A 17,406-nucleotide genomic window follows, 5' to 3' on the forward strand; every position below is an offset into this window, starting at 1 on the left:
CACAGAGACAGGAAACAACCACCCTCAAAACACACAGTGAAACCCAGGCTACCTAAGTATGATTCTCAATCAGAGACAACTAACAACACCTGCCTCTGATTGAGAACCATACTAGGCCAGAAAACCAACCTAGAAACACAAAACATAGAATGCCCACCCAACTCACGTCCTGACCAATTCACATAAACAAATAACACAAATACTAGGGTCAGAACGTGACACTCAAAATCATACAAATAAGCTAATATCATCACCATCATCATGTCCTTCATCATTTGTTCCAGGAACATCTTCTCTGAGCTGCTTAAGGGTGACCTACACCAGTAGAAGCATCTGTTCCTTGATACCATCCGAGGACCTGCCTTGCACTACCATATATTCCACAGGTTAGACTGTTATCTTTAAGTCTGGTAGAGTCATTTTGTCAACTACAGAAGGAAACCAGAAAGTGTGTTTTTATTTGCTCTCATTCAGACCTGCAGGTGAAGGTGACTCCTGACACAAAGGCAGGGAAGAAGACACTGACCTGTAGCACCACCTGTACTCTGACTGACAACCCCACCTACATATGGTACAGGAATGGACAGTCTCTTCCTCGGTCCACTTCCCAACAACTCGCTATCTGGAGTTCTGAAACAGAGAGTTACTCCTGTGCTGTTAAAGGCCATGAGGATCTCCGCTCTCCTGCAGTGTGTGAGTCTGGAATCCATTGGGATAGTTTGTAGTTAACCTTTCTTTATAACAAAGTAAGGCAATTTTCTAACTTCAAGGTATGTGTGAAAAATCGATTTAATGTATTTTCAGGTGTTCAGGGTCACAACCGCTGGAGTGTGACTTACACCAAGAGGAGAATCTGTGTCTTGAAGGGCTCCACAGTGAACATATCCTCCTCTTACACTCATCCCACTTGTTATATAGAACAAGGTTCATTCTGGTTTACAAAGAAACACCCTGTAGATCTCAGGTCATATCCAGAGTCTGCAGGTCGTGTGGAGTACAATAGGAACACAGAGAACCACCACACCATGACAATAACACACCTGACAGAGAAGGACTCGGCTGAATACAAATTCAGATTAATAACAACATACGAGGGGAGATTTTCTGGCCTTCCTGGTGTGATGTTGACTGTCACAGGTAATACTTCACCTACAGTCAGTTGTTACTGTAATAGGACAAGTCTAATCACATGACAAGCCAGTCTGGAGTCAAATATGACTGATGTTTCCTCTTAGATATCCTGTTGGAGATGGATCCTATGTCTGTGTCAGAGGGGGAGAGAGTCACACTGAGATGTAGAACCCAATGTACAATCGGTCTCAACCCCACCTACATCTGGTACAAGAACGGACAAAGTCTGACCAAACCAATCACCAGTTATAACAGCCTGATCCTAGACCCAGTCAGCAGTGAGGATGCAGGGAACTACTCCTGTGCTGTAGAAGGCTTAGAGAGAATCCTCTCTCCAGAAGAGACTCTCACTGTCAGATGTGAGTACATGGGGTGTTGATATATCTACAGTGAAAGTCATTGATATCATCTCTCTAATACATGGTTCTACATGTCAGTGTAATATACTAATCTCTACTAATTTACATCATCTCTGTAATACATGGTTCTACATGTCAGTGTAATATACTAATCTCTACTAATTTACATCATCTCTGTAATACATGGTTCTACATGTCAGTGTAATATACTAATCTCTACTAATTTACATCATCTCTGTAATACATGGTTCTACATGTCAGTGTAATATACTAATCTATACTAATTTACATCATCTCTGTAATACATGGTTCTACATGTCAGTGTAATATACTAATCTCTACTAATTTACATCATCTCTGTAATACATGGTTCTACATGTCAGTGTAATATACTAATCTATACTAATTTACATAATCTCTGTAATACATGGTTCTACAGTCAGTGTAATATACTAATCTCTACTAATTTACATAATCTCTGTAATACATGGTTCTACATGTCAGTGTAATATACTAATCTCTACTAATTTACATCATCTCTGTAATACATGGTTCTACATGTCAGTGTAATATACTAATCTCTACTAATTTACATAATCTCTGTAATACATGGTTCTACATGTCAGTGTAATATACTAATCTCTACTAATTTACATCATCTCTGTAATACATGGTTCTACATGTCAGTGTAATATACTAATCTCTACTAATTTACATCATCTCTGTAATACATGGTTCTACATGTCAGTGTAATATACTAATCTCTACTAATTTACATCATCTCTGTAATACATGGTTCTACATGTCAGTGTAATATACTAATCTCTACTAATTTACATCATCTCTGTAATACATGGTTCTACATGTCAGTGTAATATACTAATCTATACTAATTTACATCATCTCTGTAATACATGGTTCTACATGTCAGTGTAATATACTAATCTATACTAATTTACATCATCTCTGTAATACATGGTTCTACATGTCAGTGTAATTTACTAATCTATACTAATTTACATAATCTCTTGCTTCCTTACATGGTATATGTGTTCTTATTTGTTCTGTCATCTTCAACACCAGATGGACCAAAGAACACCTCAGTGTCAGTCAGTCCCTCTGGTGAAATAGTGGAGGGCAGTTCAGTGACTCTGACCTGCAGCAGTGATGCCAACCCACCTGTGCAGAGTTACACCTGGTACAAGAAGAATGGAGGTCACTATCAGTTCTCCTATGGGATCACAGGACCACATCTTGTCTTCAATCAAATCAAGTCCTCAGTCACTGGAGAGTACTACTGTGAGGCCTGGAATGGGATTAAGACGGGGAGGTCTGAGTCAATCAACATCAATGTGAAATGTGAGTAAAGTACAGCTCAGTATCACATGTGTTCCTGTTAATGTTTTGTATTAGTGGATTCTTATTTTTGATAGTCTGGCTTCACAGATTTTGATATGTCATGTGAGGTTGTAATTGCACCTTTATAACCCTCTGATGAATTCTCCTTTACCAGACGCTCCACAAAACACCTCAGTGTCAGTCAGTCCCTCTGGTGAAATAGTGGAGGGCAGTTCAGTGACTGACCTGCAGCAGTGATGCCAACCCACCTGTGGACAAATACACCTGGTACAAAAAGAACGTAGCCTCACCAAAAGCATCAGGACAGAGTTACAGCATCACTAACATCATCTCTGAGGACAGAGGAGAATATTACTGTGAGGCCCAGAATGGAAGAGGATCTATGAACTCTACAGCTCTGATGATCATTGTAGCAGGTAAAGTTACATCTTCAATACTTCAATACAAAATGATGTTCAATAAGAAATGATGTTTCAAGGTATCTTCTTCTAGTTTGCCTCATTACACTTTGGTTTATAACTATACATAGGCTTCTGTATACGGTACAAGTATTGCATCAATGTCCTGTTTTGCTGTATATTCATTTTCACTTCATAATAACATGTTCTCATATGATCTGTATTATATTACAGGGAAACAGACCTCAGTTGTGACTGCAGCTGTAGGAATCATAGTGGTTGTTCTGGTTCTCATCCTCTGTTTCTCTGGATTCATGTGCTTCAGGTGAGTGAAAATTGTCACGATCGTCGTATTGAGGAGACCAAAGTGCAGCGTGCTGTGAATGCATACTTTACTGAACGGACAAAAAAAACACGAAGTACACTAAACAAAACAAACAAAATAACAAGACGACCGTGACCCCTATAGAAACACTGTGCTAACATGAAACATCACATAGACAATAACCCACCAACCACAATACAACACAGGCTACCTAAATATGGTTCCCAATCAGAGACAACGACAAACACCTGCCACTGATTGAGAACCATATCAGGCTAAAACACATAGAAATAGACCAACTAGACATACAACATAGAATGCCCACTCCTATCACACCCTGACCAAACAAAACATAGAAACAAACAGCGCAAATCATGGTCAGAGTGTGACAGAAAATAGATATTTGTATTATTCTTTCACCTTAGCACACTGATTTGTTCTTAACTCATTAAGGTATAGGCCCAATGCCCTTAACCACGAGGCCACCTGGCGCGGCAGGTAACTTAGTGGTTAGAGTGTTGAACTTGCAACCAAGATTGAATCTTTGAGATGAAAATATACAAATCTGTCGTTCTTCCTCTGACCAAGGCAGTTAACCCACTGTTCCTAGACCAGTTAACCCACTGTTCCTAGACCAGTTAACCCACTGTTCCTAGGCCGTCATTGTAAATAAGAGTTTGTTCTTAACTGACTTGCCTAGTTAAATAAAGGTAAAAAAAAACTGTTAAAATGTATTTGTAATATATCAACTTACTTACTCACAGAGCAGAACTCACTCTGTCCCTCATTACAGGAGATCCACAGGAGGAAGTGATGCCACAGCAGACACACAGGTGATTCTATTAGTTGCAACAGGGTTTCAGCTGTGTCGTGCTGGGCAAAAAACGAAATGTTCACCCAGGGGGTTACAACTCCATTTTCATTAATTTACTGACAGTCTCTTTCATACTATTTTCATTGTTCTCTCTCTCTCTCTCTCTCTCTGTCTCTCTCTCGCTCTCTCGCTCTCTCGCTCTCTCTCTCTGTCTCTCTCTCTGTCTCTCTCTCTCTCTCTCTCTCGCTCTCTCTCTCTCTCTACAGAGTGACCATCCTGACTGTAACAGTGACACGTACACAGCTCTGAACATGAGGACCATGTCCCCTGACTATGACACTCTGATAGTAAGTCTCTTATAATACATTTGGTTTGCTTATGAGTGTGTGTTTTATACAGTACTTGAGTATGTTTACAGTAAATTATGGAAAGACTGGTGTTTCAAAGAACTCATGCATTTCCTCTCTCCCTCCTTCTCCTTCTCTCCCTCCCTCTCCTTCTCTCCCTCCCTCTCCTTCTCTCCCACTCTCTCTTTCTCGCTCTCTCTCTCTTTCTGTCCACAGAGTGTCCATCCTGACCCTAACAGTGATACGTACACACCTCTGAACATGAAGACCAGGTCACCAGAGTATGACACCCTGGCAGTAAGCGTGTGTGTGTGTGTGTGTGTGCGTGTGTGCTTATAAAATGTGGGAGTGCTACTTCAGTATGTCTTTTTTCAGAATGTGAGGGGAATCTCCCACTGAAGAGTATCACCACAGAACCTGGACTGAAGAGAACAACCACAGATCCTGGACTGAAGAGAGGCACCACAGATCCTGGACTGAAGAGAGGCACCACAGATCCTGGACTGAAGAGAGGCACCATAGATCCTGGACTGAAGAGAAGCACCATATATCCTGTACTGAAGAGAACAACCACAGATCCTGGACTGAAGAGAATCATCACAGATCCTGGACTGAAGAGAACAACCACAGATCCTGGACTGAAGAGAAGCACCACAGAACCTGGACTGAAGAGAAGCACCACAGAACCTGGACTGAAGAGAAGCACCAACATTGAACCTGGACTGAAGAGAACCACCAACATTGAACCTGGACTGAAAGTTCCAATACAAAACGAGGCCTTACACCTCTATTCTATTGCTGCCATATCTAGAGGTTTTTACACACCATGAACTTTATCTTTTCAGTAAATACTGGAATATATATTTTGGAATGGAATATATTGATGATAAATGAGATGTGTTATATTTTGATGTAAATCTGTTAACTATCTTTAGTTTTATTTCTGATCTTTTTCTATGGGATTTTGCCATATACAGATGTTTTATAACATCAATAGTCCTACTTTCCTCAGCAACTAATATGGATCATATTGAAAACAGCTTTTTAATATTTTTAGCTCTTGGGCCAAGTTTCTCCAGATGTTTTTCATGATGATTAACTTTGTATTGCTGTCAGATATTATTACTAATTTTATATTACGTAATACAATATTGTTCCGTCATGATATATTTTTTATTTTCAAATAAATGTAATCAGTCCGTTATTATAATTTCCAACATTTTGGTAGGCTATTTGTTAGTCAACTTGTCTATCATTTCTAAATACATGCAGTGGCGACACGTCATTCAAGGCAGCTGAGGCAGAGCTAAATCCGTTTTCAGCCCCATGGTTAGCTTTTTTTGTTGCTTGTTTTGCATGTTTTGAAATTAATACGTGAAACATATCAGTTTGCAAATAAAGTTAATAAATAAATAAAGCATTGAGTTAATAAAGTCGCATAGAAACATGGTCTCTCTTTTCCTTTCTTGAGTTAAGGCAGCTCCAAAATGCAGGTGTTTCAGCCTAGCTCAGTGCTTTCTGTGGTGGTGGGGCAGCCAGCATAAAATACGGAGCGTAGGGGTTGGTAATGTTCTCTAGTTGTGCTGTGATTGGCTCAGTGTTCTGTCACTCATGGGGACACTACATAACCACAAAATCTACGGGTAGAGCTCGAAATGTTAAACCCCTTGGGTGCTGCCATAGAATTACAGTAGAAATGCCCATCCAACAAGGCTCAAGGTCATTGGCTTAGACAAAATTACGTCAAATCGCGTTAAATCTACCGTAGCTTTGATTGGACTGATTGGACAAACTTTCAAAATCTTAGCTGGCAAGCTAGACAAGCAGTCATCATCATGCATCAAGTCGACAATCTACTGACAAATCCTTATCAATCCTTGTCATATGAAATTATAGATAAAACGTATCAGTGCTCATTGGCCATTGGACATAAACATTAAAAAACAAGTTGGAACAAATCACAAATTCAACAATTAGTGCTAAGGCAGCACTGCAGGCCCGGGTTTGATCCCGGACTGTTACAGCCGGCTGTGACCGGGAGACCTATGAGGCGGAGCACAATTGGCCCAGGGTCACCTGGGTTAGGGGAGGGTTTAGCCGGCCAGGATGACCTTGTCTCATCATGCTCTAGTAACTCCTTGTGGCCTGGCGCCTGCAAGCTGACGTCGGTCGTCAGTTAAACAGTGTTTCCTGCGACACATTGGTGCCTGCTGTTTGTCCTCCTGTCCAAGGGGTGGAGCTGGAGAGCACCAGGCTGGTGATCAGGTACCCAGACCGCTGGATGCAGAGAACCCCTCACTCTCCTCAGAAGACCAACCCTATAGGCCTCAACACCTCCTCAGCCTCCCAGTACGCCTCCACATGGTAAGGACATCTGTCTTTGAGGAGAATATTACTGTGAGGCTGAGAATACAATTGCATCTATGAACTCTGCAGCTCTGATGATCATTGTAGCAAGTAAAGTTTCATCCTTAAAATATATATAATATAATAATATAATATAATTTCAAGATAAATCTTAATAATTACACTTTGGATTAGTACACTTTTGTTAATAATTACAGGTTTGTTTATAAAATCCCCAAGTATTAACAAGTATTATATTGATATTCTATTTTCTTATCATAATAATATTCAGTTCATTAGAACATAATGTGTTCTCATATCATCCATATTTTATTTTAGGGAAACAGACCTCAGTTCTGACTGCAGCTGTAGGAATCACAGTGGCTCTGGGTCTCATCCTCTGTCACTCTGGCTTCAGGTGCGTTTTGAGGATGAGGATGTCCAGTACGCTGCTGTGAAATTCAACCTCCCCAGTGCTGCCACCCAGTGATCATATTCTGCATTAAGATCTTTCATATGCTGTTTATTGTAGGAACTGTCATCAATAAGCAAAACAGTTGACCCTTTGAGACCACTATGAACCCAAACTATGAACCCAACAATGGACATCTCAGGACAGTTACTATGACATGTCTAAAATGGGGGAGTGACGTGATGATGGTTTTGAGGAACTGTTTTCTGTTCCAAATGGCACCCTATTAACAATTTAGTGCACTACTTTAGACAGAGCCCTATAGGGTGCCACCATTTGGGACAATGTCTTTGTTTCATTATTGCTTCTCTCTCTTCAGCAGCACAAGCAGCTGAGGAGGACTCCTCTGTTCTCTACAGTACAGTCAACAAACCCAGAACCAAGAAGATCTGAATGCAACAAACCCAGAACCAAGAAGACCTGAACACAACAAACCCAGAACCAAGAAGACCTGAACACAACAAACACAGAAATAAGAAGACCTGAACAGAACAAGTTTAATTTGTTTATATGGGCTATAAGTAAAGGAGTGTTAATTGCTTTTGCAGTATTTTTTCCCCCCGAAAAATTATGGATATTTTTTTTCAAAAAAGGGAAGTGAAATTTAAAATCAAATATCTAAATGATCCATGGTACGACCACCTTAAAACAATTCCATATGTCAGCTAGTAGAACCCCTCCAAACCCCCCAGACTTTTAGAGGTTCAGAATCCCAATGTCAGAGGGAGCAATGACCAGCACCTAGACACATACATCAAATCAAATCGAATTGTATTTGTCAAGTTTGAAATGGTTAAGGACACGCTCTTAAGCAACAATGCAGTTGTTTATATGTAAGAAAATATTAGATTTCTTTAAATAAAAAATGCTAAAAAATAACTATATAAATCACACAATAACATTTCAATAACGAAGCAGCAATAAACATTTACATGAAAGATTATTCATTGTCATTTTCAAAAAACACACATCATGCAGACTCAATGGGACACAATAATCCCAGACAGACAGACAGACAGACAGACAGACAGACAGACAGACAGACAGACAGACAGACTTAGCTATATGCATGTCAGGGTCCACTTTGGGTCCATTGCTCTGAAGATCAGTGAGCTGAAAACATCTCTTTCACACAAGAACACAGTGGATATACAGAGCAGCTTGCCTTGGCCTTGGCATAATGACAGCTCACTGTTGTCTGTTGTTTATAGCTAGCTAATGTTGATAGCTAAATGACAGGTAACTAACTAGCTCACAAGCTAACTATGGGGTCTTGCTGTAATTCAGAGGCAGCGCATCATATTGTTCACAATCCAGTACATTCAGAGTAGCTGTGTGATGCACAAAAATACTTGTTTATCGCTGAATAACAGCAGCTTCATGTAGCTAACAAGCTAGTTGAGATCACTAGTTCACTCAATACAACCGCCAGTTCAATACAAGTCCCAAAAACAGTATTTTTACGTGCGTGACTGTTTTATTCTATATATATTTTTCACATTTTCTACCTTCTGTTTTAGATATTTTCATCAGACTAGTAGGAACATATGAGGCCTGGAGGCTGCAGTAATGTTGAGATGTCAGTAGGGAGAGCTCTAGTCTAGAACACTGGTACCAAAGATACTCCCCTTTCATCTGTTCTGGAACCTTCAGTACCAGCTGATGAGGAGTGATGGGAATGGGTCACATTTTGTCTCTTGTAAAACATGTAGGTCCACTCCTCAAATAAAGAAATGTAACTACAGTATTCTGACTTTAGACCCTTTTCTATTTAGATACAGTAACATCCCTTATGTGACATGCTGTTCCTGCATGTTAATGACCTGACTAGGCTTCTTTAAAATGTATCAACCACATAATTCACACCGGCTACGCCTGCTTCTACTAACACTTACAGTAGACTACTTCTTGTTTCCACGCAGTGACAGTAAGTTGACTAACTGTTCAAGACCTCTCCCCTTCACTTCACTCTGTAAGTACACTTGACAATATCTTGAAATATAGTTTTAGTTTTGATGTTTTTAGCCAAACATCACATGACTTCCTGTATCTTTGTACTTGTTGGTTTATATTGAACTGTGTTTTGGTTGTTACATCAGGGCATGTATTCATAAAGTGTCTCAGATGGTCCATATAATTATGATCTAAAAGGCTAAACTGATCCCAGATCAGCTCTCCTACTCTGATACACTTTGTGAATACTGACCCTGGACTGTTGTTTCAACAGTAAAACCCAGATCTCCATTCAATAGGGTCATGTTCACTATCAAAGTATAACAGGGTCAAGTATGACTGTGTGTGTGTGTGCATGTGTGGTGTGTGTGTGTGTGTGTGTCTGTCTGTCTGTGAGTATACATGTATTTTGACATATTAATCTGATTGGTGGATTTACAGTCACGACCAATATGATTGGCCCCCTTGACAAATACTGAGCTATATTGTGTGCTACAAAAGATGGGAAGTACATTGTACATGTTGTTTCACATGAAGACTTTATGCTATTTTAAGAGCTCTGAGAGCAACAGAGTGACAGTAAGATTGAGAGTGATGAGTTGATGCTTCATAAGAGCTTTAGGAGTAGTATTAACATGAGACACAGTGATGGTGGGTTGTGTTTAGGAGTAGTATTAACATGAGACACAGTGATGGTGGGTTGTGTTTAGGAGTAGTATTAACATGAGACACAGTGATGGTGGGTTGTGTTTAGGCGTAGTATTAACATGAGACACAGTGATGGTGGGTTGTGTTTAGGAGTAGTATTAACATGAGACACAGTGATGGTGGGTTGTGTTTAGGAGTAGTATTAACATGAGACACTGTGATGGTGGGTTGTGTTTAGGAGTAGTATTAACATGATACACAAGGCCAACCTTCTCATTAGGCAGGATTAGGTCTATGGCGGCAGATTGACGAGGACAGCATTTCTGAGATAAACTGACCAAGACCCACATCCAACAACACAGAAAACCTCACATAATTCTGCCTAAAAACAATGACAATTTCTCTCAACCAGTGGGGCTTTTAGGTGAGCTCTGATTCCACCCTGTGATAAGCAGTAACCACTTTGTCAACGACAGGGATGCAAAATATTTATCTTTTCCATTCCCAGCACTCCTCTCCAGGGTGTTGTTGGAGAGTCTCATCACTGCTGAGCTCCACCAACATTCTGTAAATATATAACGCAGCAGATATAACATTTGGTAGAAAGAGTATGTGGCCTTTTCAGGAAACTTTTTTATCAGGTTTCTCCGATCAAATAGCCTAACTTAAATGACGCCCAATCACATAAAAAATGAGCTGACACTTCACAAACAACATATTCTAAAAACTGGACAGGTCAAACTAAAATAGACAATATGGACTGGATAACCAGGCTAGTCACTGCTGTCCAGGAGATTCATCCCGGGGGCTATATTGTCATGATCAGTGGTTTCAAGTTTGTATCCTTCAATGTTTTACTAAGCTGTGTTAACTCTTTGAAAATAGGCTCAGGATAACTCCTCCTGATGAAGTTGGGTAGCTGAAATTAAGAGCTTAATTAGACAAATTGATTAGTCACAGGAATCAGAGCTAATAAAGTTGATGAAAAGGCCTGTTTTGCAAACAGTGGACCTACCAAATGGATGGGCATTCATAAAATTCCATTGTGGGCCGACAGTAGAATACACCCCCGTAAGAACAAGCCGACATGGTAGAAAACACCCCCATAAGAACAGGTCGACATTGTAGAAAACACCCCCATAAGAACAAGCCGACATGGTAGAAAACACCCCCGTAAGAACAGGTCGACATGGTAGAATACACCCCCATAAGAACAGGTCGACATGGTAGAATACACCCCCATAAGAACAGGTCGACATGGTAGAAAACACCCCCATAAGAACAGGTCTACATGGTAGAATACACCCCCATAAGAACAGGCCGACATGGTAGAAAACACCCCATAAGAACAGGTCTACATGGTAGAAAACACCCCCATAAGAACAGGTCTACATGGTAGAAAACACCCCCATAAGAACAGGTCTACATGGTAGAAAACACCCCCATAAGAACAGGTCTACATGGTAGAAAACACCCCCATAAGAACAGGTCTACATGGTAGAAAACACCCCCATAAGAACAGGCTGACATGGTAGAAAACACCCCCATAAGAACAGGTCTACATGGTAGAAAACACCCCCATAAGAACAGGCTGACATGGTAGAAAACACCCCCATAAGAACAGGTCTACATGGTAGAAAACACCCCCATAAGAACAGGTCTACATGGTAGAAAACACCCCCATAAGAACAGGTCTACATGGTAGAAAACACCCCCATAAGAACAGGTTTACATGGTAGAAAACACCCCCATAAGAACAGGTCTACATGGTAGAAAACACCCCCATAAGAACAGGTCTACATGGTAGAAAACACCCCCATAAGAACAGGCCGACATCTTTTGGACATATTTTTTGGTCATGTCAGAACTGGCAGTCTTTTTTGGTGTTTTACAAATGGTAGATCTACAACATAGATGGGCATTCCTAAAATTACATTTCAGACAACACTTTAGGCTGTACCTCAGTAAGACAAGATGGCGTAGAAGTCAGACGTCTTGTCGTGTCCTTTGTATATACCTTTTTTTTACATATTTTTCTTTGCATATCTTTTAAAACATTTTGCTAAACCTCAACATATACTCTCCTGGATCCCACCTCACCCAATGTAGCGTGGATTTGCTTTTTTTTCTAAAGTATTTCTATTTACTTCGGATCCGGAACCCCTCAACTGAAGCTAGCCAGCTAACTACCAGCTATCAGTCAGCAAACCATTGCTAGCGGTCATCAGCTAACCTTTAGCTCGGAAAGCTCTCGCCAGTTCAAACAACGCGACTCTAACCAGAGCATAACGGACCTATTATTTTTATCTCCGGATTCCCACCGCAAACGGAACATTTTCATCTGGATCTTCACAACTAGCTAACTAGCTAACCGCAACCCCGGATGACTACTCCTGGCTAGCATTTCCATCCACTTAGCTTGAAGCTAGCCCGGCCAGAGCTCCTGTGCTACCACCGAAGCATACTCCTGGGCTACAATATCCGGACCCACGACCGGTCTATCGATGTCACCACATGAAGAGGCATAAACAGACTTAACCCCATCGCGACGTCCCCCAAAGGCTAACTTTCTAGCCACTTGCTATCTGCTTGCTTGCTAATTCGGCCTGCTAACTGCTAGCTTGCCCCGGTCTACTAACTGCTAGCTTGTTTAGCCCCGGCCTACTAACAGCTAGCTTGTTAGCACAGGCCTGCTAACTGTCTGAATCGCTGCGTCCCCAGCCAGTCCAACCACTCACTGGACCCATATTTATTTTCAATCTCTTTTCGATTTTTAATTCGATTATACCTTCCGGTAACCTGCCTCACCCAATGTGATACGGAATCGCTATTATTTTTTATTTTTACAACACATTCAAGAACCTCCAGAAGCTAACCAGCTAACTAGCTACAAGCTATTTAGTCATTGTTAGCCACTGCTAGCGGCTTTTACCTTCTGCACAGCCAGACAGTTTTTTATTTTTAATTTTTTTAGCCTGGATAATACTCGCCAGTCTAGCTTCCCTGTACCATCTACCGCTGCCCCCTGGACACTGTGATCACTTGGCTAAATAGCTGATGCCTGCTGGACACTGTGATCACTTGGCTACATAGCTGATGCCTGCTGGACTGTCCATTAATCACGGTACTCCATTCTGTTTGTTTATGTTTTTATCTGTCGGCCCCAGCCGCACTCAGGCTCTGTGTGTAGTTAATCCGACACTCTCTGCCTAGTCAACACCATTTTACCTGCTGTTGTTGTGCTAGCTGATTAGCTGTTGTTGTCTCACCTAGTGTTTTAGCTAGCTCTCCCAATCAACACCTGCGATTACTGTATGCCTCGCTGTATGTCTCTCTCAAATGTCATATATGCCTTGTATACTGTTGTTCAGGTTAGTTATCATTGTTTTAGTTTACAATGGAGCCCCTAGTTCCACTCTTCATACCCCTGATACCTCCTTTGTCCCACCTCCCACACATGCTCACCCATTACAACCAGCATGTCCAGAGACACAACCTCTGTTATCATCACCCAGTGCCTGGGCTTACCTCTGCTGTACCCGCACCCCACCATACCCCTGTATGCGCATTATGCCCTGAATATATTCTACCATGCCCAGAAATCTGCTCCTTTTATTCTTTGTCCCCAACGCTCTAGGCAACCAGTTTTGATAGCCTTTAGCCGCACCCTCATACTACTCCTCCTCTTTTCCGCGGATGATGTGGAGGTAAACCCAGGCCCTGCCACCAGTCACCCTCATTTGTTGACTTCTGTGATCGAAAAAGACTTGGTTTCATGCATGTCAACATCAGAAGCCTCCTCCCTAAGTGTTTTACTCACTGCTTTAGCACACTCTGCTAACCCTGATGTCCTTGCCATGTCTGAATCCTGGCTCAGGAAGGCCACCAAAAATTCTGAGATTTCCATACACAACTATAACATTTTCCATCAAGATAGAACTGCCAAAGGGGGAGGAGTTGCAGTCTACTGCAGAGATAGCCTGCAAAGTAATGTCATACTTTCCAGGTCCATACCCAAACAGTTCGAACTACTAATTTGAAAAATTACTCTCTCCAGAAATAAGTCTCTCACTGTTGCCGCCTGCTACCGACCCCCCTCAGCTCCCAGCTGTGCCCTGGACACCATTTGTGAATTGATCGCCCCCCATCTAGCTTCAGAGTTTGTTCTGTTAGGTGACCTAAACTGGGATATGCTTAACACCCCGGCAGTCCTACAATCTAAGCTAGATGCCCTCAATCTCACACAAATCATCAAGGAACCCACCAGGTACAACCCTAAATCTGTAAACAAGGGCACCCTCATAGACGTCATCCTGACCAACTGGCCCTCCAAATACACCTCTGCTGTCTTCAACCAGGATCTCAGCGATCACTGCCTCATTGCCTGTATCCGCTACGAATCCGCAGTTAAACGACCACCCCTCATCACTGTCAAACGCTCCCTTAAACACTTCTGTGAGCAGGCCTTTCTAATCAACCTGGCCCGGGTATCCTGGAAGGATATTGACCTCATCCCGTCAGTTGAGGATGCCTGGTCATTCTTTAAAAGTAACTTCCTCACCATTTTAGATAAGCATGCTCCGTTCAAAAATGCAGAACTAAGAACAAATATAGCCCTTGGTTCACTCCAGACCTGACTGCCCTCGACTAGCACAAAAGCATCCTGTGGCGGACTGCAATAGCATCGAATAGTCCCCGCGATATGCAACTGTTCAGGGAAGTCAGGAACCAATACACGCAGTCAGTCAGGAAAGCAAAGGCCAGCTTCTTCAGGCAGAAATGTGCATCCTGTAGCTCTAACTCCAAAAAGTTCTGGGACACTGTAAAGTCCATGGAGAAAAATAGCACTTCCTCCCAGCTACCCACTGCACGGTCAGGTAACACAGTCACCACCGATAAATCCATGATTATCGAAAACTTCAACAAGCATTTATCCCCCCCCCCCCCCCCCCCCCCCCGCAGCTACTCGCCCAAGCCTCTCCAGGTTCTCCTTTACCCAAATCCAGTTAGCAGATGTTCTGAAAGAGTTGCAAAACCTGTACCAGTACAAATCAGCCGGGCTTGACAATCTGGACCCTCTATTTCTGAAACTATCCGCCGCCATTGTCGCAACCTCTATTACCAGCCTGTTCAACCTCTCCTTCATATCGTCTGAGATCCCCAAGGATTGGAAAGCTGCCGCAGTCACCCCCTCTTCAAAGGGGGAGACACCCTGGACCCAAACTGTTACAGACCTATATCCATCCTGCCCTGCCTATCTACAGTCTTCGAAAGCCAAGTCAACAAACAGGTCACTGACCATCTCGAATCCCACCGTACCTTCTCCACTGTGCAATCTGGTTTCCGAGCCGGTCACGGGTGCACCTCAGCCAAGCTCAAGGTACTAAATGATATCATAACCGCCATCGATAAAAGACAGGACTGTGCAGCCGTCTTCATCGACCTTGCCAAGGCTTTCGACTCTGTCAATCACCATATTCTTATCGGCAGACTCAGTAGCCTCGGTTTTTCGGATGACTGCCTTGCCTGGTTCACCAACTACTTTGCAGACAGAGTTCAGTGTGTCAAATTGGAGGGCATGATGTCCGGTCCTCTGGCAGTCTCTATGGGGGTGCCACAGGGTTCAATTCTCGGGCCGACTCTTTTCTCTGTATATATCAATGATGTTGCTCTTGCTGCGGGCGATTCCCTGATCCACCTCTACGCAGACGACACCATTCTGTATACTTCCGGCCCGTCCTTGGACACTGTGCTATCTAACCTCCAAACGAGCTTCAATGCCATACAACACTCCTTCCGTGACCTCCAACTGCTCTTAAACGCTAGTAAAACCAAATGTATGCTTTTCAACCGTTCGCTGCCTGCACCCGCACGCCCGACTAGCATCACCACCCTGGATGGTTCCGACCTAGAATATGTGGGCATCTATAAGTACCTAGGTGTCTGGCTAGACTGTAAACTCTCCTTCCAGACTCATATCAAACATCTCCAATCTAAAATCAAATCTAGAGTCGACTTTCTATTCCGCAACAAAGCCTCCTTCACTCACGTCGCCAAACTTACCCTAGTAAAACTGACTATCCTACCGATCCTCGACTTAGGCGATGTCATCTACAAAATAGCTTCCAATACTCTACTCAGCAAACTGGATGCAGTTTATCACAATGCCATCCGTTTTGTTACTAAAGCACCTTATACCACCCACCACTGCGACCTGTACGCTCTAGTCGGCTGGCCCTCGCTACATATTCGTCGCCAGACCCACTGGCTCCACGTCATCTACAAGTCCATGCTAGGTAAAGCTCCGCCTTATCTCAGTTCACTGGTTACGATGGCAACACCCACCCGTAGCACGCGCTCCAGCAGGTGTATCTCACTCATCATCCCTAAAGCCAACATCTCATTTGGCCGCCTTTCGTTCCAGTTCTCTGCTGCCTGTGACTGGAACAAATTGCAAAAATCGCTAAAGTTGGAGACTTTTATCTCCCTCACCAACTTCAAACATCTGCTATCTGAGCAGCTAACCGATCGCTGCAGCTGTACATAGTCTATCGGTAAATAGCCCACCCAATTTGACCTACCTCATCCCCATACTGTTTATATTTATTTACTTTTCTGCTCTTTTGCACACCAATATCTCTACCTGTACATGACCATCTGATCATTTATCACTCCAGTGTTAATCTGCAAAATTGTAATTATTCGCCTACCTCCTCATGCCTTTTGCACACAATGTATATAGACTCTGTTTTTTATACTGTGTTATTGACTTGTTAATTGTTTAGTCCATGTGTAACTCTGTGTTGTCTGTTCACACTGCTATGCTTTATCTTGGCCAGGTTGCAGTTGCAAATGAGAACTTGTTCTCAACTAGCCTACCTGGTTAAATAAAGGTGAAATAAAAAAATAAAAAAGCACGGACACTTTTTGGATGTTTTGTTTTTGGTGCATTCTGGACCGGCCCTGATTTCCACGTTCACGAACGTTGGTTTTTGGTCTGGTCCAGACCAAATCTGAACCAATCAAAGACGTCTGTGTTTGTTTGAGATTTTGCCCGGTCTGGACCAGCTTTCATTTGGCCCAAACACAGATGTCCATGAATCACGTCTTTTCATCTTTCATTCAGAACCTAAAGTGAACCTAACTTCAACATCTGGAAAAATAATTATTTTAAAACCACGACCTAGAGAGGTAACACCGGCGATCAACTAAACACTTTACAACTAAACACAATGAAAATTAACAGGACTTCTG

The 17,406-nt window shown here is 42.2% G+C and overlaps 1 protein-coding gene across 1 annotated transcript; it reads left to right on the forward strand.

Moving 5' to 3' along the window:
- Nucleotides 1-229: 229 nt before the first annotated feature.
- Nucleotides 230-6,158, forward strand: LOC110485499 (B-cell receptor CD22). The gene is made up of 12 exons (XM_036974672.1): nt 230-386; nt 475-693; nt 805-1,137; nt 1,236-1,490; nt 2,574-2,849; nt 3,004-3,048; nt 3,095-3,265; nt 3,482-3,572; nt 4,366-4,405; nt 4,653-4,733; nt 4,950-5,030; nt 5,109-6,158. The coding sequence occupies exons 3-12, from the start codon at nt 1,026-1,028 to the stop codon at nt 5,130-5,132; spliced, it is 1,176 nt and encodes a 391-aa protein (XP_036830567.1). The 5' UTR covers nt 230-386; nt 475-693; nt 805-1,025; the 3' UTR covers nt 5,133-6,158.
- Nucleotides 6,159-17,406: the final 11,248 nt, after the last annotated feature.

This window comes from Oncorhynchus mykiss, unplaced genomic scaffold (assembly GCF_013265735.2).
Source record: "Oncorhynchus mykiss isolate Arlee unplaced genomic scaffold, USDA_OmykA_1.1 un_scaffold_809, whole genome shotgun sequence".
NCBI lineage: Eukaryota > Metazoa > Chordata > Actinopteri > Salmoniformes > Salmonidae > Oncorhynchus > Oncorhynchus mykiss.